The sequence below is a fragment of the Gallinula chloropus genome (assembly GCF_964237585.1).
Source record: "Gallinula chloropus genome assembly, chromosome: 2".
Classification (NCBI taxonomy): Eukaryota; Metazoa; Chordata; class Aves; order Gruiformes; family Rallidae; genus Gallinula; species Gallinula chloropus.
Genome location: NC_140086.1, coordinates 80,652,064 through 80,678,055, shown reverse-complemented (window position 1 = coordinate 80,678,055; position 25,992 = coordinate 80,652,064). Strand labels below are relative to the sequence as shown.

At 41.7% G+C, this 25,992-nt stretch overlaps 1 protein-coding gene across 1 annotated transcript in view; it reads right to left on the bottom strand.

The window, feature by feature from the left end:
- Positions 1-16,712: 16,712 nt before the first annotated feature.
- Positions 16,713-25,992, bottom strand: part of BASP1 (brain abundant membrane attached signal protein 1) — a 52,210-nt gene continuing 42,930 nt past the window's right edge. Inside the window, exon 2 of the mRNA XM_084280318.1 lies at positions 16,713-18,342. Coding sequence (XP_084136444.1) covers positions 17,599-18,333 — 735 coding nt within the window. The 5' untranslated portion in view covers positions 18,334-18,342 and the 3' untranslated portion in view covers positions 16,713-17,598. The remainder of the gene's footprint in view (positions 18,343-25,992) is intronic.

The following is a 25,992-nucleotide window of genomic DNA, read 5'->3' as shown; positions in this document are numbered from 1 at the left end:
CAAGTAGGGGAAGAAAACAAAAGAGAGAGCAGAGAGAAAACAGGGACAGATGAAGCCTGAAGTCGCCACGGTTAAATTCAGGAGTAAAAAGATCCAGTGCTCTTCCTAAATGAAATTTGATATAATCACCGAGATTAAAATTCCTGATTTGGAATCCCTGAGGTAAATAGCTCAGCTCATGCTCGAGAGCTAAACCTTTCAACAAGAACATTCAAGTTTAGGAAATGGTTTGTGGCAACAGAAAGCAAGGCAGAAACCCAGCCTGGAAGAATGTCTCGATCCCCGCAGGGTTCTGGCAGGTTGTTTCCCAAGGGTAAAAGTTACATGCCAGAACTGCACTGTGGGCTTGTGAAAGGGAGAAACTAGCTACCTTCACAGGAAGTTTTAATATTAAAAGAGAGTTGTTTTTTTGTGAGCAGTATCCTGCAGAGTGCAGGGAGTGTGTATGCTCATTTTGGCTCCTAAGATTTCTCTGCTGCCTGCCGCTCGGAGATCTGCATGGACACGATTACTAAGGGTTGTAATTTAAAACTCAGAACAATGCATTCATAAATCTGGTGAATAACACAAAGAGCTCAAGCCAAACTTGGGAGCTGCAGTAAATGCTGGAAAGCTGATGTGGCTACAAAAAAATTTGTCTCATGACTGGCCCGGATTGCTTTTAAAAGAATCACCTGACCTCAGAACATGGGCCTGTGAGGGCTGGGCTTTCTGATTACTCTTATCAGGGGTTTATTGTTCCTCAGGTTTCATGCTGATGGACTGTCATTCCAGAAAATGACAATGCTTCTGGTGGAAGCATCCCCCGGAGTGGCCAGTGATTCATTCTGAGTGCTGTGATAAAATTACACAAACGTTTGGGTTACAGGATAAGCAGGATGCCAACGTGGTGACTACACTTACAGGACTCTAATGTGGTATTAAGAGGACCTAGTATACATTCGTGACTACTTTTCCACTGAGTACCAAACATGTCTGCATTGGAACAGTAAGTGAGGTTCACACAGCTGAATCACTCACTGTACGATGGCTAAAACAAAACCAGAAGTACAATATAATAACTTAAAGTTTTCAATTTATTGAGACATGAAAGGATCAGCCTTGCTGAAAGCTAATGAAAAATATCCTTTCAGAATATCACTTCTTAATGGAAATCCAAACTTACTCAGTTGCTGTGTTTTCAGACCTCATATTTCAGCCTATACAATGAGGTTTGTGTTCTGAAGCCTGTCTAGATCCAGATTTGGGATTTAGATTCTAACCCATCTTGACTCATCATCAACTTCATATCTACTTCCCCCCACACACGTTCCCCACACCAAGAATATCTTTAGTGTAAAAAAAAAGGAAATGTTCTCTTTGGAAATTTCAATAGCTCCTAGCTGCTGAAATCTGTAGGGCTTCATTTTAAGCTGCATTTTCATTTCTACAGGTATTTAAGCAGTTCTCCTACTCTTATTTTTAAACTAAAAAAATGCAATGTATTTCTTGCTTACAAATAGCTCTGCTGTAGCTAAAGCGGACACTGGCAGGGGACCGGTTAGAATCCAGAAATAAAAAATGTTTACTAAATGCTTTCTCATTTTTCTTTTCCCTTCTGGGGCAGGAATACTATGAACCAAACCTTTAATCTCAGTAACTGATATGCCATTTTATACTACCTTTGGTTTTGATCTTTCAGTCCTACCACAGCATAAATTTGAGCTCATATTTAAAACTTGGAAAATCCCCTAGTTATAACATCTGCTTTTTCTCACTTCCCATTCTAAAATGGTTGCCTTTTTTGTGGTTCCTTTGAGAAGTGTAGCCTAGCATCTCCTCTTGAGCTTGCATTTCTTTGTGTACTTAAGCAACTAAAGACCACTGCTTCAAGATTTTTCTTCTTATTACATTGCAACAACTCACGCAGTAGAGCCCTTTAGAAACTCAAAAAATCTGGGCGTGCATTTGAAAAATGCAAGCGCGCATGACTTCTAAGTGCCTGCTACAGTCTCGTTACACTCATGCCTGAAGTGCAATCCACCTAGGTATTTTGCTGAGCAGAGCCCTTTTGGGTCTGATCCAATGCACACTGAAGCCAGTCAAAAAAATCCCATTGACTTCAGTGGGCTCCCAGCCGATTCCTGGGAGGTACTGAGTGTGTGAAGTTCAGCACGTCTCCTGCCAAGCTTCAGTTCTTGCTCTGACATGTGTTCTTTAGGGGTTTTTTAAATTTTCTCCTCTCAACAGAGGAATATAAAAATTTTAAGGCCTCCCTGAAAGGCCAGAAGAGTTTTTCACCACTGCTTTAAATACACTCTAGTCAAAACTGAAGCATTTCAAAACTGTCCATTTCCTCCTACGAGAAACATAAAAAATAATGGTTTCAGGTTTAATATAGAACATTAGTGTTCATAAGAGTCACTACAGCCTTATAATTTGGAGGTTGTGTTAGTATTTTTATATAAATATTCGGGACATTCATTATAAATAATATACACATGTATGAACACAGATGCAAACACACACTATTGTACATATAATCTCCTAGTGGTTTAAATAGTTTTAAAATGTTTTATTTCTCTGATTTACAACTTTCATAAGCTCAGGTTCAGTTGGAAATTTTAAAATAGAAACATTTTCAGTTCAGATTAAAACCGAATTTCTAGATGTTCAGTTTTCAATATAAAAGAAAAATTCCATTTTTACGCTGGCATCTTCTAGAATACTTTATATACTTAATTCTCCCTCCAGCCTCTCACTGGCAAACACAGAAATCCACTTTTCAACATCCTCCTTTATTACAAATATTTCTACATTATGTATACAACCAGTATCAGAACGCAGGACACAACTTGCATGAATTAATCTTCCAAGTTACAGTGCATCAGACATTCATCACAAATGGGAGCTCACAGCTAATCAGAGTTTATTTCAGACTTGGAGATTTATACTATGACCACTCTGTTGATTAGCAAGTCTAAGTACACATGACACTTTCACCTTGGCTTGCCTGAAGGAACTTAGAAACACTAATAAATTCTTCCTTAAATAATCTTGCACTTAAATAAATGGACTCTGCACACGATGTGACAAGCTAAGCTAAATTCTGCAGAGAAGAACTCTGGTTTCTGGCATTGTGTTAATTTTGTGGCAGCTTCATTACATGTGAAAATTGACAGTCAGATCTTAAGAAGTTTTAAGACCACCAAAGCTCTGAGTCTAATGAGCTACACTGGTTCAGTGCAGCTGGAGATGCGTTCAGTTGAACATGAAATTGAATAATGGGAACTGAATAAAAAGAAGCCTCGGGTTCATTAAGATAATGTATTCAATTTGCTTTTTGTGGTGCCTGAATTTTCAAAAAGCCTCTTCACTTTCTTGCTGTCTTTTCACTGAAGTTGTTAGGAAGGTGCTTTATGTTTAGATGTTGGAGATGGGGAGCATGCACCTAAACAGGTGTAGGAGGGACCCTGAGCTTCTCAAATAGTTTGAGTCACAGGATATATCTGCTAGGAGCATCAGGACAAAATTTAACTACAGTTTAAATTTATCACTTGGAGATTTAGCAGTTATTAGGCCATCAGGAACATGGAGAACGTCATGTCTTTCAGATCTAGGCACAGATTGATCACAGGAACTAAGGGGCCAGTTGTTCCCATCTCCAGAAGCCACTGAGGGAGAAACAAGGTACCACTAATGCTGCTGCCCATAGCTGCCTTAGCCTTGCTGTTCCCAAGGCTGCACCAAAATGCCAATTCCCTGGGGACAAAGGCATTGCCATTGCTGGATCCATGCCTATGGTAGCCAGTATCAGCTGCTAGGGCAGTCCTGGTTTGGTATGGAGCTCGGCATCCAAACACTGCTCCCCCTGAAATACCTTGGCTGTCCGGATTGCTTGCTGTTCTTACCCCACCACCCTCACAAGGGAAGGACTCAAATGTTTCTTATCAGTTATTTGCATGAAAAGTCTTCCCTGCGTGTTTACAGATGCAGATGTAAAGGGCTGTGTTTAGGTTGAGTGACAGCTGAGTTATGACAGACTTCCCACACCTGGAATTTTACATAAAGCCTAGTGGCAGAAAGAAAATAGAAAAGAAAGCAAGAAAGACAGAAAGGTAGCAGTAAAAAAAGAAAGGCCACGTTTATAGAGTGAGCTCTATGCGAAAGATGAGGGAACTGAACCTTTTCTTTACAGGAATTTAAGTCTGTTTCTGTGCTTGGGTGGTCACAGTACTGGCTTTGGATTGGACTTTCAACATAACAAGAATCTGAAGGGTGTTTGTCCTTTGAAGAGAAAAATGCAAACCATTGTCAGTCATCTCCTGCAAGCGCTTTCTCCTCCTCCATCTTCTTCACCTGCCTGCTTGTTCACAGCAGTGGGGTTTCTGGGACAAAGACAAAAATGGACAAAATGTTGATTTGAAAAGTCACCTGTTGGTACTACTTTGAACTTGTCCCCTCCCACGCTAAAATCAGTGGTGATGTAATTCATTCCTTCAATGTGTTGCAAAACCCAATCCTTGTTTTACAAGAACCTTGTTCTTCAGTCATTACCTGACAAAGCGAAATTTCCCTTGATTTCATTCAGAACAAGATCAGGATATATATTCTTTTCATTATCATTATTATTTTTGTAACCATGCGCTACAATATGCATGAAAAAAGAAGAGAGGTTATTGCAGCCTGTAAGTTCAGTGACCACTTTCACTCCCTAAGAAAAATAATTGGGGTCTTTGCTCCCCAAAGGGAAAGGGCTCATGTTCTTTCCATCAAGATTTTGAAGGAAAAAAAAAAGAAAAACCTTAAAAACAAAAGCATCCTCCTTTCGTGCTTCCCTGATCTCTTAAGTTTAGCTAGTGCTTTTAAGTCCTCCCACTGACTGTTTCCCCGGTGCTTTTCTGGCAACCTAACTCCCTCCCCTCCTCCCCCCACTGTAGACTAATTAAGCCAATAGACAGTAACTTATACTACAGTAATTCGTATGATGCCTCTTCATCATTCCAGGATAATCCCAAACATTTTCTTTCTTTGTGGAGCTTATGTTGTACAGATATCTATATAAAGGCAGCTTACCAAAATACCCAGTTGGAACAGTGTTGTACACATACTTTTAATAAATCCTTACACTTTCAGATTATTTAGTAGAGTTGGTATTATTACAAATACATTTGGGGGGCGGGGGGGGGGGTGTGGGGAAGCTGTTAAGCTTTGCATCTCATTGGCATTATGTGTCTCTCTCCCTGTTTTATCAGCAGCTAATGGTTACGCCAGAGAAACCACGTCAGATTTTTTCTCCCTCAGATGACAAACACTGCCTGGGCAGACTGCAAGCCTTGGCTGCAAACCAAGAACTCCCCTAGACTCTCACAGACAGGGGAGGTGAGGGGATGAGTGGGCTGCATGGGTAACCAGCACACACCTCATTGCAGATCAGCAGTTAATAGGGCTGCAGCAGCTCCCCTACAAAAAGAGGCTGAGGGAGCTGGGCTTGTTCAGCTTGGAGATGAGAAGGTTGTGGGGGACACCTCGTTGCAGCCTTCCAGTACCTGAAGGGAGCATACAAACTTTTGAAGGGAGCATACAAAGGGGAATCAACTTTTTAAAAGGGTAGACAGTGGCAGGACAAGGGGGAATGGACTAAAGCTAAAGAAGGGAAGGTTTAGATTAGATATTAAGGGGAAGTTCTTTACAGAGAGAGTGGTGAGGTGCTGGAATGGGCTGCCCAGAGAGGTGATGGATGCCCCATCCCTGGAAGTGTTCAAGGCCAGGTTGGATGGGGCCTTGGGCAACCTTGGGTAGAGGGGGGTTGGAACTCTATGATCCTTGGGTCCCTTCCAACCCAGAACATTCTGTGATTCTATGATTATATGAACAGCACAGATATCTTGTCCAGGTCAAGGCTGTGTTGTTTCCAGTTTGGCTTTCAAAACCATAGTGAATTAGACTGTTGCTCGATAATACACACTACTTCTTTACCTGCTGCATTACTGCTTGAAGCCTGAACTAGGTGTGACTGTTTCAGATTAATTAAAAGCTTTATTTTAGACTGTGGGTATTTTTTTAACCCTCTATCTTATTTTTCTTTTCATTAAGAATAGAACCTGCATTTATGAACATCTAACAAAAACTTCAGGCTCTAAAAAACCTAGAAAAGTGATCTCCTAAAAAGAATATATTTTAGTGAAAACAAACCCTGCCAAATGTTGCAAAATAAATTAATACAAAATAAAAATATTTTTTTCTTACTGCTCACAAACCTCCAGCATCTCTTGGAAGCTGTTCTGATTATCCTTTTAGGCAGTTGCTTGAAAACTAAGCAAATCCAGGGTAGCAAGTTTTAAAAAGTTATTTTGTCTTTGTCCCAAGGTAGAAAAATATCTCATTAAACATAAACTCAGGACAGGACACTGACATCTGTGATTGTCTGGGTTACAGTTGCACACTCTGTACAAAATGACTGGGCCCACTCTAACAGCTATATGTAGTGGGAGTATATATACTGTCATTCATCTTCCATAGTGAAATCAGCTAATTAAATATACATTGTAGTCCATGAGGGAAAGTTGTCAAAATGCATACTATATATTTCCATTCATTGTCTGGACAATGTGCTCAGTCCCATGCTCTGACTTGTCTGGCCCTGTGTGGAACCAGGAGTTGGACCCAATGATCCTTATGGGTCCCTTCCAACTCAGGATATTCTGTGATTCTATGATTTAATGATTTAAAATACTATCATTTCTGCGCAGTGAGGGCCGATGAGTATTATGAGCAGCTGCAATAATTGTAATGACAAATACTTTATACATAGGAGAAGTCTGGAATATTTTCCTAAAAGAAAGCTATGAGAACTGAAAATATTGTAAATTTCCAGAGGGGAAAAAAAAATTAAACCACACTGTTATTCCATGTCCTTTAGATCTTTGTTAACCGCATCAAGAAGAGAAAAAGAAGCTCTTTTTTTTTTTAGTACTGTGTTTAGGTTTGATAAAATGGCTCAAGGAACGCAGATCGCCCCTTAGTTATTCAGTAACTTCTTGTGATGGGTCCAATTGTACACTCTGTGAGAAACTAGTATTTTACATTTGAGAAAGATAAAATTGTTCGATAAGGATTAGGGACTTTTGTGGGAGTATTACAAATAGAGACAGGCAAGTACCAAAGCACTACACACCTGCCCGTATCTGCGTAGTGATAAAACAGCAGAGAAAATCCACACGGTAACAAGGTAAGACTGTGGGTTGAATCTCTGGGAACCACCCATGAATAAACAGTCCAGATTTTCTAGAAGGGCATGGCTGGTAACTCAGCAGTTCCAGTCTTTCATATGGAAAAGGTATTCCAGCATCTTGCCTACATGCTGTTGCTCCAGTTGAACAAACTCTCATTTTCTTTTTTCCTTTGTTTTAATAGATTTAATGAATATTTTAACACTGTAATTATCCTGGCTAAAATCAGGGGAAGCTGTATGTGCAGTCTTTTCCTTAAGTTCTCTGAAATTTGGATTAATTTCTCCAGACTAAGATGGTGGGGAGTGGAGGAAGCCTGGAAACTGCGGTGGTTTCCAAAATGTTTACTACAAAACCCAGCAGGTTTTGCAGGTATTTTTCTCTGAAGATTAGGTGTTGAGAGATGCCAGAAATCAAGACAGAGTACATAGAAAGACAAACCCATGGAGTTTTCATTTGGAAAATGTTTGAAAGAATCTTCAAAATTGTTAGTTTCTGGGTTTCATATGGATCTAATTGCTCTTACACATATGGCTGAGTCACTTCTGAGCAGCTTCCAGTGCCTAAATGTGGCCATCAGAGATGCACAAGGACTTGAGAGAGTCCAAGCTAGCTTCAGTTTCTAACCTCGTTGTTCCTTCCCCATAACAAAAATGAAAGGTTTAGAAAGTAATTTTGCCTTCATGATAAAAAAAAGGGAGTTGGAAATGTTATGGTTTCCCCTGTACTTATCCCAGCTCTGAATTAACTCAGTACGAGTACATCTACGGACAGGCCAGCACAAAGAAAAAAGCACAGAACAGCAATGATTGCTCAGCAGTCAGTCAGCACTGTACATGAGACAGGGATTTTCCAGGTCATTTTTATCCAGTTCATCATTACAATTTGCTGGTCCAATTCTGCCAAATCAGCAGAAGTACTTCTTAAAAGAAAGCCTCACCCAGTTTTGCACAGGCAGCACTCTAAGAGTCTGCAGGGTTACTAGCACTTTTCACCAGAGGTCCAATGCAAATTGCAATTTTAAACAAAGCACACAAAGACTAGAAAATTTCCACCACTGCTGGACATCTGCATATCCCAAAGTCAAATTATAACACCCGGTAAGTCTGCCCAGTTGAAATGGCAATGTGGTCCTTGTCTGCAGCAGGCTGAGACATGAAATGAAGTGCTGCAAAAATACAGCCAAGGGAAGGTTGTGACCAAAGCTCACTCTATTGTTTTTCATTTGTGGTTTGATTGATGTATAGAGGAGAAAGTAAACAGTTTTGCCTATTGATGGCCTGGTGGACAAAAGAATGGCTGGAATGAAATCATGTAAGGGTGGGGGGCAAGGTAAAGTAAACTCAAGAAACGTTTTGTTCTGTGCACTTAAGCGACGCTTCTAAAATCCATTTGAAAAGGGGATACTCAGTATCCCAGAGAACCAATCTGCAGCTGCTAAAGTACAGCACTGTGGGATTTATTTGACGGAAAGGTACCTCTTACTGCCCTTAGTCCTGCTGAAGGCAATGTAGAATGAATTCTCATTCCACAAAAGTCTAGCTTTTGTTCAGATGCAGGAAAAACATTCTCACTGAGATAGTCTTTGGTTATCACAGAACCACAGAACACTTGAAAGGCTTTGACTTTCAAAGTCTTTTAGGGTTTCCCATTCCCCGCCCTAAGGGACATGCAACCATATCTATATAATTCCTGGCAAATAGTTCTCCTCCCCGTCCTTAAGGAAGTTCCATTCAAGGCAGTTTCACTGCCTCCCCAGGTGATTTATTGTCTTCCCAGCCAAGTCTCTTCAGTAGAATACTGGTGCTGATACACCCCAGGTGGAAGGGGACAGCCTCGATGAGTTACAGGCAGACAGCTCTCCTCGTCCCTGTGGTGGGTCCAGGCCTGGAAGCACACAAGGCAGGTGGAGAAGCTGATCACCCAGTGATCTCACTGGGTTAACAGGACCATTGTTGTTGTTTTAGACAAATGCTAAAACATCCACCTATATCTGCATAGTGCTAGAAGGGTGAGAGAAAATGGATGTGGCAACAAGGTAAGGCACGCTGTGGTTTCAAATGCTATGTAAGCTGGTCCATCTTCATTTCGTACAAGAAACTGTACATGAAGCCTCTCTCAGTGTAAAAGAGCTCTCTGGAAGACATGTGATACAAGTCACATTCCAAGTCACATTTGGCCACTTTAGAAAAATCTTGCATGTCTTGGGGACAAGAAAGAGATTCTTGTGGGAAAGGTTAAGCCTGCAGGAGGAAGTAAATATCAGTATGGGAGAAGTGGAGAGAAAGGGAAAAGAAAGTAGTGTGTCACTTTGTGCTTTCACATGCAGGTAAACCCCCTGTATTTTCCTTTGACATCATGTTGTTGGCCAGTGATGCATTCCATCTATTCTGGACTCTCAGCTTGTGTCTTGTCTTCATACTCATTTGAGGTGGTGCTATGAAAATCATTGACTTGCAACAGATTGATTTTATTTTCAATGCTACCACAGAAATTCTGGGATTTTCAAGCTGGAGAACAAGGTTACAAAATCAAAAGAAACAACCATTCACAGAAAAGGTGTTCCTTCAAAAAAGCCACATGAACACCGAAACATTATGTCTAAACTTTATTGCAATTGGATCTGATTGATAGCATCACTGGATCTGATGGTATCTCTTGATACCATCACTAAAACAGGACTTTTCATACACTGAAAATGAGCTCTGAACCTTGAATAAAACTATGGCCACAGCTTCCATCCCATCCTCTTACTTTCATTAGAAACACTGCACGTATTCAGGGCCCTAGCTAGAAGCTTGTACTTTACCGACACCATGGTTCATTTACGCTCCTACATCCTGCTGTAGAAAAGTTTTGCTTAAGCTGTTACAAAATTTAACTGAGTAAACCAAACTGTGTTTTCTTGTATTTGTAGTATAAATTAAGTCTCAGAAATGTAAACATCATAAAAAAAAACCAACCCAAAACCAAAAAACCAACCAAACCTTTTTCAATAGGTTTTAACTATTATCCCTTTTCTAAAATTGATTGCAGGAGTGAACATGTTTCTGCTAAAGTAGCAGTTCCCCCCAGTCACCATAAATTTTGCTTTTGCCTAAAAGCAGTATATGTTCTCATGACAGCTACATTTTTGTACTCGCCTTCCTACTCTGTGATACAGTATGTGATCCGATTTGTAAGGTGCTGCTGTTCTCAGGATGCAGCCTATGTCTTTGCCACCTTAATCCTACCATGAAGTCAAATGTCACTTTTAGGCCAACTACCATACTTTCAAACTCTTACCTTCTCTGCTTTTCTTGACCAAAGAACTGTAGAGCTTTTTTTTCAAGTATCCAGCCTTCGATCTGAGGCCCAGAGAAGCACTGTCCAGCTCAGCATGCTAGAACATATCAGCTGCCGGTACTTTTTGAGCACAGGGAATAGAGTGGGTGAGTGAGATGTGGGGCACCCGATGTCAATTAAAAGCCACTGACGGATTTTCCCAGGCCCTGGCACTGGTATGGGCACATCAAAGACAGAGGTAACAAGCACAGATGCAACATGGGTATCACAGAGCTCAGCCTGGATGGTAAAGGCCCATCTGAGAGCTTCACAGAATCATAGAACGTTAGGTTGGAAGGGACATTTAAAGGTCATCTAATCCAACGCCCCTGCAGTAAGCAGGGACATCTTCACTAGATCAGGTCACTCAGAGCCCCATCAAGCCTCGCCTTGAAGGTCTCCAGGGATGAGGCCTCCACCTCTCTGGCCAACCTGTTCCAGTGATCTACCACTCTCATGTCAAAGAATTTTTTTCCTTCAGATGGGGCCTCATGAGAGCAAAATAAAGAGGGAAGGAAATGTTACCTCAACGTTATCTACTATGATGTGACATTCTACTGCTATTTTTTTTTCAGGTCTATATGGAAAAACAGCCAAAAAAATGATTTTCAAACAGTTTAGTGAGCCTGAATCAATAATTTTGCTAACTGATGAACTGGCCTCCCAGGTGCCGGGTTTCCTTTCCTTAGCCTTATTATCAACGGCTATTCTATAAAAGTGTGCTTTTACAAATGCGTCCTTGAAAAACTGGCTATCAGGAAATCTCTTCTTTTAAACAAAATGCTGGAAATTATTTCTAAGTAGTGTCAAAGCTTCTTCTCTGGGGAAAGGTTATTCAAGGTTTAATGGGATTGAAATTTTCCTCTGTAACATGCACATGAGCTAACTGTTGTTCGCCTTTTGAAACAAAAATGCTAGCTTGGCAATGCTGTCTTTTATGTAAAAACTTTAAAAAATGAAGTGCAGCTGACAAGGTTCAGATAATTGGACAGGGCAGCAGAGCTTAAACCAACAATGTATTCAGCATACTGGCATGTGATACCTCCTGAAATCTCCATAGGGTCCATAGAGTCCTTACAAGGAGTCATTTCAGAGTCCCGGACCATTGCAGAAAAAAGTGTTTTCCCTTTGAGACTTGCACCGATTTCCAATGATTTAATCATTTTTTTTAAGCTTCTCCTTTCCACCAGATCAATATATATTCTCCTTGTTAAACATACAAGTTTTTACGGACCCATTCCAGAATCTTGCGTGTAATGTCAGAACTCTACAGAAAAAAAAGAAAGCAAGAAAAAATATATAATGCAGCTTTGGTATGGTCTGTCACTACAGCACACTATTGTCATTAACACATAATAAACCTAACACTGGTAGAAAGCCATTAAAACAGGGGTAGGGGAACAGGAGTGCTAAAAATGGGAGTTCCTGGAGTCGACAGAACAGCTGTCTTCCTGCCACATTGGCTATCTCCAGTAGTTTGGCTTCTTAGCGGGGCCACATAACCTGTGATTAAAACACTTACTATTCAGGTTTAAGGTTTAAAGTACTAACTGTTAAGTTTTAAAGATCATTTTTTGGCTAGTATGACTTACAGTCTGGTTGCTGTGAGCTTTACCCCATTCCCAAAGTGAAAGACCATCTAGGGACAGGGTCCTATTTCACACTGTTTTTCTGAACTGGATGGAACTGGATAAAGTAAAAGAACCTACAAGTTCTACTATTTGTCCACTTCTGAATGGGAACAGCTCTGTTCTGTCCTTGTATTAAGCCAAATACACTTTGTTTAATCATCATATGAGCCGGAACTTCAAACTTTACTAAGTGTTAATCAAAAATTACTGGCCAGATAAACCAGCAGTGATGTTTAGGAAGTTATTCATTTTGCAGCAACCTGATGATGTTCCAAATAAGACTGGTGGGGCTTGTCAGAAGATATCGCCTTACCCTCAGCAGGAACATCATGTAGATCCTTTAAACTTCTGCTTAGTAAGTGAAACAAAGCTGTAACTCAATGAAATCTGCACCTCACTTGGCTGAAGTATCTCAAAAAAAGACGTCTGGTGGAGCCAAGCCACCAAGAAGCTCAGTCAACCTCCCAATTTAACAGGGGTAAGACTTATATTGTGGAGGGGAGACAAGCTAAAGATGGTGGCAATACATCTGAGGAGCTGGAGTTAATATTTATTGTCTACACAAGCAAATATGCTAAAAGCAAGACAAGTATCCTGACATGTTAGAAAGTCCCAGTAATCCTATGGTGACAGGTTAACATACAATAGTGTTGTCTCCAGGAAACAAAGAGGTTGTGTTATACACCCTGTGTCTCAATTCCTGCGGCCATATCTTGAAACACCCACTCCTTTCCTCTCTCCTCCTCCATACAAAAAAAACCCCAAACCTAAAAATACCTTCTTTTGCTTACCTGACTCTGTGGCCAGATCTTGAGCTCATCATGATCAATACAGCATAGAAAGCTCTCCTGGACCCAGAGAAGACTTTTTCACAGCAGTGAAGGAAAACTCATGTATACTGCTGTTCCTTGTGCTGTGTTTTTCCCATGACTAGAGGGCCATGGCTCCCAAATCTGACCACTTAATAGCTGATATGCATTCATACTGCATGAAAATAAGGTGGGGAGGTTAAATGTAAAACAGGATGTAAAAACAAACAAACAAGAATATGTAAATGAAAGACAGAAACTCAATCAAATCAGACTCAGGATAGATGTGAAAAGTTTAGTGCAGAAAAAAATACGTAACACCAAAAAAAAAGAAAGCGCAACCAAGTGATTATCATTTTCAAAATCTTTTAAAAGAGCCTTAAAGACTATGAACTCAGTGCAAGGAGGCAAAGAAAACAAAGCAGTAGATGCACTGAAGAAACAAGCTGCAGAGAAAATGTCTTCTGCAGCATTGGCAACAAATCTGAGGTATTTCTTTGATACACTCCCCAGTCTGGCTAAATAAGGACAAATTCACAGAAATGCAATCTAGAAATGAGAAGCTCCAGAAGCATGTCTGGGGGCTCGGTTCACCCACTGCTTCAAGCTCAGTTCAGGACATTAGAACAAAGCTGGAGCTCAAGCCGATCCAGAGAAAGCAACTGCCAGGTGAGACAGAGAACAGACACACATCCTAGTTAAGTGCTGGGACAAAGGAAGCGCCAGCACAAATTTTTGTGAGTCACTGACTGTTTGGATGCTGGCAGTCACACAGTCACATGCTGAGAAGTGCTGCCACATAAAAATAACAACACATGCTATATAATGTTCTATGCTACTGCTTCTTCATGAACGTGTCCATCTTGTACAGACACCTATGTAAGCATACAGAAACCAGCTACAGGGCATTGGCTCTGGGAAGCTATTTCATTATGAATATCTTAATGTAGTTTCTGTTGTTTATTCCATCTCAAAACTCCATTATAAAAATACCAGCAGGTACATTTCAAGTACAGTAAAAAAAAATATAAAAAAAAAAGGTTTAAGTTGCTGTACGTGTGACAGCAGCTGCGGTTCTCCTAGCTGTGAAAGCATGAGCAAAGTGTGAGCAAAGCAAATGGCACTGACCTTCCTATTGTTGAAGGAAGAGCAACAGATTCTCGACAGTCTCCAAGGCAAAACAAGGGAGATCTTGCAAACATCTCTCTGTAGGGGCTCTGAACAATAGCAAAGGTTCTTTCCCAGGGTTGAATTTCTCTATTCCTTTGGCACGCTTTCACAAAAGGGCTGGGTCCTTTGAGGTTATCTGCAATGTGCTTACGCTCAAAGCATTAACGTGCCTGCTAGCTCTGTACCCTTTACATTTTACTGTTATTAAAAAGCTATTATAGCTCAGGAAAAGGGGATCTTGGAGATGAGATACTGGACTGAGGTGAAGAAAAGCAGGGCTTTAGGCTCTAACCCTTCCTCATGCCACTCCGGGTAAGCAACACAGTCCACGTTTCTATTAACCATATGCACTTTGTTCGTAGGTTCTTTGAACAGAGGTTCTTTCTTTCCTTGCATGTGCAGGTTTAGAATAGCAGCACTGCCTACACCAGAAAGCCTTGACACTACCAGTTACACCCTAAGCATTTTAACTACTATGGCAAGGCTAACTTTGCAGTCCCCTCTGTTAATGAAGGAATTAAAAACATTATATGGCAGCTTTCCTTTTTTTTTGAGAATGCTGAGCACTGACTCAAAGTGCATCAGTCTGTGGCTGCAGGGCCCCTGAGCTTTCCAAACACAAGCACGTATTTCGCTGCCCATATGCTCATGATTCCCAGCCACGTCGGCCACACTGTTTCCTTGCACCATCAGCACTGTCAGGAAGAAACTCCCATCAGCAAGCAGGTTGTGAGTACCACAGCATCTATGTTAAAAGCCTGTTGTCAGCTGCTGCGGGGGATGCTGGGTTTGGATACCGCTGTGGAGCGCGGGGGTATTTCGAATTGCCTCAAAGAATTAAAGTCAGACTGTCTTCAAGATCGCAGAATGCCAACTGTGTTCAAGATCTTAGATGCCTACTAAAGAAAGCTCAGGGAAAAACAAGGCATGTTGTCGACTGTCAAACTATTTTAGCAATAGAGATTGAGCACTAACCTGTGTATTATATTGAAAGTGAATGGGTGCTATACCAGCCAAGGTGTGATATTGTTAGCAGGCACATTTGTATACCATCCCTGTAAACAGGATGCATACCTGTTGTCCTCTGGCAGACACTTCCAGTTCAAAGGCAGATCATGAGTTTTATTCCCATCAGCTTCGGGTTGATCCAGTACTGCGTCACCATGAAGTACTGCAGGATCCCTGCGCTCTTCCTCTCGATCCTGAACTTGTCTCAGGAAAATTCAGGGGGCAGTTCTCCCTTTCCAGGACACACCTACACTGGGAAATCATGGCAGAGGGCTCTTACAGACTTGCAGGAGAGCCGCAAACTTAGCCAGGCAAAGGCGCTGTAGAATGCAATGGTTATACATGTGCAAAGCTTGGTGAACTGCTGCAAATGTGTTACCTGCCTGTCCCCTTGCCTTTTAATCTAAGAAAGCCTGCCTTCTTCTTAAGCCAGAGTACTTAGCTGACCCTTCTCTGTGTAAAAGCATCCACATTATTTTGACGTGTCACATTGAAGATGCCAAACCTTGCCAGTGGTGCATGACCTGATCTAAACCCAACAGAACTACTCCTGCCTGTTCCCATAAACTATTCCCAGGTGCACAACTGCACATTGGTATCCCCAGTACAGTATAGGAACCTTGTATTTCTGAATAAAATAAAGGATAGGAATTATGGAAGTCTGCAGAATGAGTCATCCTCACTGCATGAAGAGAGTATGTGAAATAACGTATGCCATTTTAAAACACCATTTCCCTTACTTACTAAACACAAGTCCACTCATGCCTTTGGTATGTGTACAAGCTGTGTTTCTATTTACCACTGCCCACTTCTCTCAGAACTCCTGTTCAGCCCAAGAGCTTTGTACTGGGCAAAGCAAACACACTTCTTCAGCCAGTTTTGTGAATCCTGGGCTCCTGGACAGGACTCCACTCAGCAGAAACTGTGATTATACAGCTGTTCTGCTGCGTAAAATTGGGGCAAACAGGCAAAACTATTGGAAAGCATTGTTTGCGGGAAGCTAAACTCCACTCAGCTACACAAGGTTACCCAAATTTGAAATGCACAGAACTGGCCTTTTCATGGCAGCTGCGGTTCATCTCCTGCACAATGGCAATGAGGAAAAGAACAAAGTGTATCAGCAGTAGGAATATTTTAATAAGACTAAGGTTAAATATAATTGCCTCCTTTTAAAAGATCTGTGTGTATCAAACCCACCATCTTACTCCCAGTTAAAACCCAGTCAGCGTGCCTCTAGCTCTTTAAAAGGGCAAAAGCAGCCTTTTAGGCTTTTTTTCTCTTCACACGTTAAGACAGGCAAGAACATGTATGAAGTGTGCTACTCATCTGCCACTTCGTCCAGCCTCACCTGTGAATGCTTGTGGCCGCTGAAGTAGGAATTTATGGCAGCATGTTTCTAGGATCATGAGGCTGATGGCTCTTTCTTTGCCTCTACTTCACTATAAATACGAGCAAAACCAGCCCCAGATGTACCCCTTCTCTAAGCATGAAAATCTCCTTTACCTTGTTCCCAGGGAGTAAAAGGGAAGATTTAATCAGTCTTTACGCTTTTATATTTTTTAAATTATTTAACTTTTATTACTGTTGCACCATTTATACAATTACATATAATTTCAATGCATCCATTGTACATTTTGTTTTTTCATTTGTTTTCCAATGAGTGTGTGTTGGTGTCTGTGACACAGAATGGAAGAGAAACTGGAACTGCAATGAACGCAGACTTTTTCATTTCCACTGACCAATAAACAGAACTACAGGTGCACCCAACCACGGACATGCATTAACTCGTCATGAGAAATCTAGGTAGGCTAAGTAGGATGAGAATGCTTTTTACTCCCAAAAAATATTTGGAGAGGAAGAATTGGAGGATTGGCATTGAGAAATATGTGGACAGCTAAGTGGGTTTTGTCTGAAAGTTGGCATTCATCCACTGCATAAAAAAAATATCAAAATAAGAAAGGCTGTAAATAAAAAAACCACAGAAAATACTGCTTTCATAAAGATCTGATTGCCTTGGCACAAACCTAGTGGGCAGAATCAAACGCATCACTCCCAAACCCCATTACAGAACAAAAAGAAGATTTTGATACATTGGTGGAGTGCATTTACAGCAGTTCAGATACAAAAGATGTGCTGCACTTTCAGACATCCATTTATTTTACTTTTTTTTTTTTAATCCAGGACTTGTGTCAAGTTGGCAGAAAGTATATTAGATATTTCCCCACAAAAATACTATTTGGATTCTCCCCCCTCCCTCCCTCCCAACTTGATGGGACATCCTTTTCATTTTTTCTTTTTTTTGTTTTTTTTTTTTTCTCCTTTTCCTGCTTCTCTTTCTGGGCAATACATATTTGTTATTTCAGATCTGAAACGAGTTAGTATAGCTGAAAAAATAAAAAAAAGACACAGGTTGTTTTAAGTGGTTGTTTCAACAGGCTGTCCAATTTAATCTTGCACTGCTATGGTTTGATCCGAATTAGCCGCTGGAACTTCAGAAGGTTTCGCTTCCTCTGGTGGGGCTGCAGGGTCCGAGGCCTTAGCAGTGGAACTAGGTGCTGCTGTTGCTGCCGCGGTCTCCTTGGAAGAAGGCGCAGCCTCGCTGCTGCTAGGTTTTGAGTCTGAAGCTGGAGCCACTTCACTTTTAGTTTCTTGGGCTGCAGGCGTTGCGGGAGCCTCAGTCTTTTTGGCTTCCCCTTCCTCTTTGCTCTTGTCATCTGCTTTACTAGGAGCTGTGGCTTCTGAAGGCTGGGAAGCTTTTGCATCGTTGCTAGGCTCAGAAGTTTTGGGTGCTTCGCTACTGGCAGCGGGAGCAGAGGCTGCAGTCGGCTCCTCTTGCTTGGGTGCCTGTTCGTTGTTCTTCTGTGGCTCTACTTTCGCATCGACAACGGCCTCTGACTTCTCTGGTTCTGGTTTCTGGGTTTCTTCCTGGGTCACTGTTTTCTCCTTCTCCCCTTCTTTTTCTTCTGTCTTATTGGCAGCGACCTGAGTATCTTTTTCTCCCTTCTCCTCCTTGTTGTTCTCTTTCACTTCCGTGGTCTCTGTGGTTTGCTGGGCATCCTCAGCCTCCTTTTGAGTCTCCTCTTCTTCAGTTCCTGCTCCTTCAGCCTTCTTGTCTTTGTCTTTAGCTTTTTCATCATTGACACTGTACCCCTTCTTCTTCTTGCTCAGTTTGCCTCCCATATTGGAGCTCTAGAAAGAGATAAGAGAAGGAAGTGGTTACCCAAAGCCCAGCATTTATCACTGAATCAAAATCATATCAACCGAGGTGCGAGAGCAAAATTGATCCTGGCTCCTGAAAAGGAGACTGCATCAGGTTTGGTCAGAGGTGATCAGCTGAATGCACCGACACTGCTGACCACCACCACCTCTGAGCTAACGCCCTGCTCAGTCCTGCAGCATTTTGGTCACATCCCCCTATGAACAGTCTTTCTCTGAACTCCCTCTAACCCTGGTCACTTTTCTGGGAGGAGGGAAGGGAGGGAATAACATGATGATGGAGGACTCATACTTCACAACTTCTTGTGTCCCAAGAAAGGAATATAAAGGGTGGAAGTAGAAAAAAAGGTGTATTTATATTTCGGTTGGGCACAAGCTGAATTTGACTGTCAATCTCGGCATTCATCCCGGTTAACAGAAAGTCCACTGTGACTCCAGCAAAGGCTACGAACACGATTTTCACTAAGGTTTGGAAAAAAATCAAAGCAGCCCGAGAGCCAGTGAGAAGGCATGAAGTTCCCTGTGAGACAGAAGACTGCAGAGACCAATCCCGCTCTCACCGCCTGTTACCCACACAGCCAGCTCCCACTGCAGGTGTGGAGGGCTGATGGCACCTGGAGGCCATAAGCATGTGCCTCCCCCATCCAGAGGCAGGAGCACCTCCAGACTGGAGTGGGACATCCCAAGTGCACAATGACCCACCCAGTCCCTTTCCACCCCACAAAGCCTGAACCATGCAGCAAGCCTGAGACTACTCAGTAAGACAAGAGAAGCAAACACAGGCGCTTCTGACTACAAGCTTACGTGCTGCACGTGACATGACGCAATAAAACATGGCTGGGAGGGAGTGGGGGAAAGATGGGCGCATGCTTTGTAGCATCTACTCATGGTTCTCAAGCATGACAAGCAGTCAGGTACAGAGTTCAGTCCTTTAAAAGAAGTTGAGCTTGTAACGGTATCAGTATTTCTATACCCTTCATGTGGGACGCTTAGCATATACAAAATCTTTCATAGGACTCCAAAGTAAGCTTTGTCTACTAAAACAGAGAAAGATCCTGACAGATACATTGGGTCAATAATGTGCATGAAAACAAATATGACTGGCTAAAAAAATTACACTACTGGTATTAAAAGAATTATATATTTCATGCTCAATGAAAGGTTAAGGAAAAAAATACCCTGGTTTCATACTATTTGAAAATAGGATGAGGTGATTTTCCCAAAAGTAGTCAAACACATGTTTAATTTAAGAGCTTATCCAGGAGAGATGAATCATCCTAATTTTCTGGTTTCAAAGGTAGGTAGACTCATAGGTTCTATATTTTTCATACACTTGCCAAAATTGTGAATACAAACCAGTAAAAATTCATAGTGGTGCTCACAGAAGGCTGAATATTAAATAATTTAACTACCACCAAGAACTAGCTGCCTCTCAGTAAGTTTTCTACTAACAGAGATACAAGGGCCAGCAGGCCCAGCCCAATAGCAGAATTTCCACATGGCTTGGGCAAAAATGAGGTATCATGGTCAATAGGCACCGTTCTCATTTCAGCCCTCAAAACGAATCAAGATTTACAAATACTGTTGCAGGGTTAGCACGCAACCCTGCAAAACGGTAATGCAACCTCTCTGAAACACTACTTTGTTGTCCCCATAAAAATGGGGAACAGCAATAAAAGGATTAACTTCCACAGAATCACAGTTGAGCAATCTAACCTTCATGGCAGAGATACCAGCTTTTTAGGTATTTAGGACAGGCTATGGATATTAGTTTGTTATCTGACAAATTTACAGGCTTCTAGAGATCCCATAAATACTGCTCCAGCATATTGTTTACATATAGTTACAACCAAACACTATGAAAGGGCTTTTGCAAGTCAGCAGGATCAGATTTACACTGAAGTCATGCGCGTATCCCAAGCTGCAATCCTTAATTAAGCCTGTATTTGTTTTCCCAGCAAAGCCCAGGTACTGTGAGCCTAATTTAATTTGCTGTGTCTTCTGTATTTTTCCAGATTTTGCTATTTCATGGATAGTAGCAACTCACCACAATTTCTATTTTCTTCCACAAAAAGCTTTTTTACTTCAGATACATCTGGCTACAGAACGCATACGCCAAAGAACCTTTAACAAGCAGAGAAGCATGCCTATGAGAAATGTGCTCCCAACTATGAAAAGAAACATGCACTGTCTTTGCTCAGAGGTATACTATGAAATCACTGTGTCTCAATTTGCATCACTGCCAGCTGGCTTAAGATACTGGAGCATAAGACAGGGAAGAGGTTCAGAGACTATCATTATGCTCTATTAGTAAATATTTACAGTTACAAATGGACTGCCACCTTCCAGCATGGTTTCCACCACTTCATAACAGCACAGATTCACTCTCTGTGACACTGAACATCCCATCTCCCTATGTAAAATCTGTCTGGGTCACTTTTGCAATAGCTATGCCAGGCTATCACAGAAAAGCACAGCAATCATCAGGGGCATTGCCTAGCCCTGCAGGTAGCAATGCTGGGATGTTCCTCCTTTCCCCATATATCTGAATTACAAATACTCCACCTCGTCTTCTCCCCAGACTCCTGATAATGTATACAGGTCCCTTGTCACATTCTCCAGAGACAGCCCCCATGTGCTCCCCTGCCTCAACCAGATGCTGTCCCACCTTGCCTGTGCCCAAAGCACAGCTCTCAACTGTCCAGTGAGGAGCCCCAGACATAGAGCAGGCCTTCAAAACATTTTAAAATTGCAACCAGCTATACCTGGAAGAAAAGTAGCATGCAGATCAAACCACCTAAACATCTCTGTGACGGTGCTGGATATCCTTGCAGGGATAATCCTGCCCAGTGCCACATCAGAGGCAAATGCCTCACAAGTGAAATAGGTGGCAAAGTGCGTTGAGACATAGAGTTATGCATTCGTACAGTGTTACATCCACTCTGTTTTACTACCTACATATTAACACTTCCAAGGACAGACCTTTTCGCCCCCTCCCAAAAGTCCAACAAAAGGAAATACCCTGTCTGTCCCAGGGAGACTGATGGCCCTGGTTCTATTGCTCACCTTCTCCCTACACCCCATAACCATTGCATTCACCTCTTGAATGAAAAACCCGGAAAAAAACAATGCCTACAACAGTATTTGATGGCTGTGCCTCTTTGCTACTGGGTAGAAAAGGATCTAGAGGGAGACACAGTCTAGAGGTAGATTTTATATAAGAAGTTAGAATGTGTCGGTTATTCTCAAAAAACTTTGAAGAACCAGTTGGTAGGCCAGTGCTTCAGAAGAGGAAAGTTAAATACAACACTTCAAAGTTACAGCAAACTTCATCTGCTTCTCAGCGTGCTCGGTATTCTTTGACTTTGTTGCTCTTCTCAGGGAAAAAGGAAACAGATCCAGAGACCTCTGTGGAGGACTTCTACAGCAGGAGCAAAACATTTCTTCAGTTTCTAAGAGCTGCTGCTCATTGTGCTCCTCCTGAAGTTTCCATTCTCCTGCAAAAAGCAGGAGAACTGGAGAGCCTGCACTGGTATCTTTCTATTGTAGAGAAGAAATGAACATTTGTATTACTAAGTACCATGTCTACAGGTCACCTAGACCATGGTAAGCACTTTGAATATTTGTGATAATCAGGATTTCCTAGGAAAGCAGTGTCAAAAAAGAGCCAATGTCCACAGAACTGTAACACAGCAGGAAAAACTCACAAAACATTTCCGGTTTTATACCTGAGAGCTGAGCTGATCTGATGGAGACAAGTCCCTGGAATATAGGCAGCATATATTTGTACAGTTTGGCAAAAGAAGTATTATTTTGAAATTTTCTATTTCAATTTTTGTATCTATTGAAAATGTCCCTAGAACTAGACTCTTACATTCTTTCTCTCTCTTTTGCCAGTAAAGATTTGTCTGGCCAATTATATCTCTTATCAGCTTATAAATTTCTAAATGTTTTGTTTAGCATACACTTCCACATCCCATGAAAGGGTCTGGCCATTACAGGAACAAACTTGCTATTACCCTCATTCTCAGTGCAGAGACCAGCACACCAGGGAAGGACAAAACCAGATTTACCTCTGATTTACCATTGCCTGACCCACAGCTAAACTTCCAAGGCTCCTTTTCAATTTCATCTGGAGACCTCAATCCTCCTCCAGAAAAAAAAATCACTTCAGGAAGACAAGGGTTACCTTCTGAAATCCCACTGCCTTCAGCACGGCGTAGGCACATGTGGTGGGTCAGGCCAAAGTAGCCCTTGCACCAGCCTGCTCCCAGGCGGGAGTTATCTCACATCGCCTGCAGACAGGAGCTGTAAAATGCACATCCCTCCCAAGGCAGGGTTTCAACACTCCAAATCAAGAGAAATACCAGTCCCAAAAAGGGGGAAACTTAGGAATTCTACAAAGTAACATTGCCAAACTGAAGGGTTTAATCCTCAGCCAGATTCCAGTTCAATTTTCCTCTGGTGACAAATAGAATGCATTTGATGCAGATTTTGGTTTTTTAAAGAAAAAAAGAGGAACTTCAATTTTTATATTATCTTCAAATTCCTGGGAATACATACCCATACAAAAATGAGAGTATGATGTGATTTTTTTTCACATGGACTGTATGTCATTAATAGATCTAAACTGTGATCACTAATAGCAGGCTCCACTTACAAGAGTTGAAAGACAGTACAGGCTGATATAAAATTGTGCCTGGCTATTTAAGAACTTGTATATGAGTAACTGCTCCATTTGAGAAGCATTAACTACTGAAAATATAGCAACTTACCAGGAATTATTAGACAATTATTTTGGGAGAAAATTAGAAAGTTGTACCTCAGATATTACTAAGGTTGACGTGTGTTGCGGTTTAACCCCAGCCATCAACTAAGCACCACGTGGCCATTTGCTCACTCCTCCCCCCACACCCAGTGGGTTAGAAGAAAACCCACTGGAAAATCAAAAGTAAAACTCATGGGTTGACATAAAGAGAGTTTAATGGGACAGCAAATGAAGATAAAATTAAGAATAAAAGTAAGAATAGGAATAAGAATATATGAGACGAGTGATGCACAGCACAATTGCTGACCACCCACTAACTGGCCCAGACCATCCCCCAGCAGTGATCTCCCTATTTTATACACTGAGCATGACATCAGATGGTAGAGAGTATCTCTCTGTCCAGTTACAATCAGCTATCCTGGCTGTGCTCCCTCCTCCCCTCTTGTGCAGTTCCTAGCTGGCAGAGCATGGGAAGCTGAAAAGTCTTTGACTTACTACCAGCACCACTTAGCAGCAAGTAAAACATCTATGTGTTATCAACATGATTCTCAGGCTACATCCAAAGCACAGTACTACACCAGCTGCTGGGAAGAAAATTAACTCTATCTCAGCTGAAACTAGAACAATGTGATCCTTATGAGCCCCTTCCAACTCAGTATATTCTGTGATTCTATGGTTCTACTTGAGCTCTGAGGTATGTATTAATTCATGAATTAGGAGCCTATTTTTCCAAGAGCAGAACACCAATGAAAACCAGCAGTTTCATTACAGGCAAAATTTGTCAAAATTGTCAATTAATTCAGCATCAACCCGAAACTACAAGTATTTCACACATATAATTGGTCTTTGCAACCTGTGGGGAAAATAAAAGCTAATTAGATAGGCAGAATTCCTGAATAAAAAGAAAATGTGTCCATTATTTGATCAAAAATTGATGAAGATTTTGTGAAAGCAACCATCACAGACTTTGGACTTGTGTTCTTCTGACTTTGAGGGCTGTACAGCTGAAGAATCTGGAGACACAATGACTGAAGATACAGTACCCAGTCTGACTCTGTTCAGATACCAGCACTACTTTAGTTGTAGGAGAGTGTGCTGAGACAAACACACCAAGGTACCACTTTAACACAGTTTCCATGTGTGTCACCCTGTATTCAGGCCCCTTTAGCGAAGCACCAACCTGCACTCAGCAGAGCTGCTCTGGAGGAGCACACTCCCACGTGTAAGGCACCTCATTTTTTAGAGCCAACAAACCTTTATCTTCTCCAGCTACAAAGCCAACTTGCAGGACGCAGGAGCAGGACACAGAGCAAGAGTGTCTTCCCTTCCCAAGCCAACGAGTGGCATGGATGAAACGGTCTGCTGTGTGCGAAACCCACACTCAGGCCCGCGAGGCTGTTCTTTGCAGGCTGAAAGAACATTTTTTATTAGATCGGCTAGTACAGGGAGAAATAACATCACCCCTGTTCTCCTTAGACAGTTTGCAGCAGATCCATTTTGGTGTTAGCATTATTTGATACTTCCCTACTGATGATTTCAAATCTGGATCGCACTGGTTTTGCCATGACTAGGCTGGGTGCTCCAACACAACGCTACATTGCCCAGCAGCATAGACACAACTGCCAGCGCCTCCAGTTTCATCATTCCCTGCAAGGCTGTTTTGCATTGCTTATAACAGAGACACGAGCCATATTAAAAAACAAACAACACAGAAAAAGCACAAAATGGGTTATATTTTACAGTCCAGTGTATGTGTTGCTCAGCCTCATCCATGGCTTAAAAATGCTGCCATCAATTTCTATTTGCTTCATCTGCCTCGTTCGGCCTACCAGCCTTCCTAAGGACCCAGGACCCCAGCTCATGTTCAGAGCATTTCTGCCACGTTCAGATTAACTGCCTATGTTCTTTCGGTTGAGCACTAAAAGCAGCTTGCGGACGCGCTCACGCAGGTACGCACACGCAGCCAGAAGTCAGCCTGCCCCAGACGGAGATCTTAATCACGCTATTGTTGGGCGCACAGTTGGAAGGGGAAACTCTGCTGTAAACACCTGTTTTGCAGAGACTGGTATTAATTTTACAAGAACACCTCTTGTAGAAATGCAGTCTGCAGGCTCCAAAATAGCCTAAAAGACTAAGCCAAAAATATAAGCATGTGCCTTGTCCCTATTCTTTCTGAGTTGCTGCATTGCTTCAGGGTTTGTAAATGACTCCTCGGGAAGCAGTTTAATAAATATTTTACACTAGCCTAAGCTTTCTCATCTGTATCCTTGAATTAAGTTCCTTAATAGGAAAGGATGCAAATTTCAGGGTGCATTATTACCCACGTCTTTCAAACCATTTAGGTCCCGGAAACATGCACAGCCGAGGAAGAGATGAGATCCCACACATATCATCCCACTATGGCCAGTCACTTTTTGCCTCCTTCAGATACTTAAGACTCCACCGCCATAACTAGGAACACACATGGTGATAAAATCCTAGGTAATGGGATGGTTTCCTTCTAATTCACATTTGGTGAATTTGGTCCCTCTGGCGCTCTCTCTGTCTTGGATCTCAATACCACAAATACACTTGGCCTGCAGACCCCCATGCCCTGTTTTGATTGTCTCCGGAAGAGACACTCCAAAAACGTAACAGTCAGATGACAATAAGTAATGAAAACATTGATCTCCTCCACACCGCAACCCTCGTGAGGAAAAACCTACAGTTTTTATTTCCCTAGGCTCATCCTGCAAAAAGGACATACAGTCCGAGGCACAGGAGATTTCAAACTCATGCTTTCTATATATAAAATAAATTACTATAAGACCTCATTTACATGTTTTCTTCAATGGAAAATGTTCTTGGTTACTATC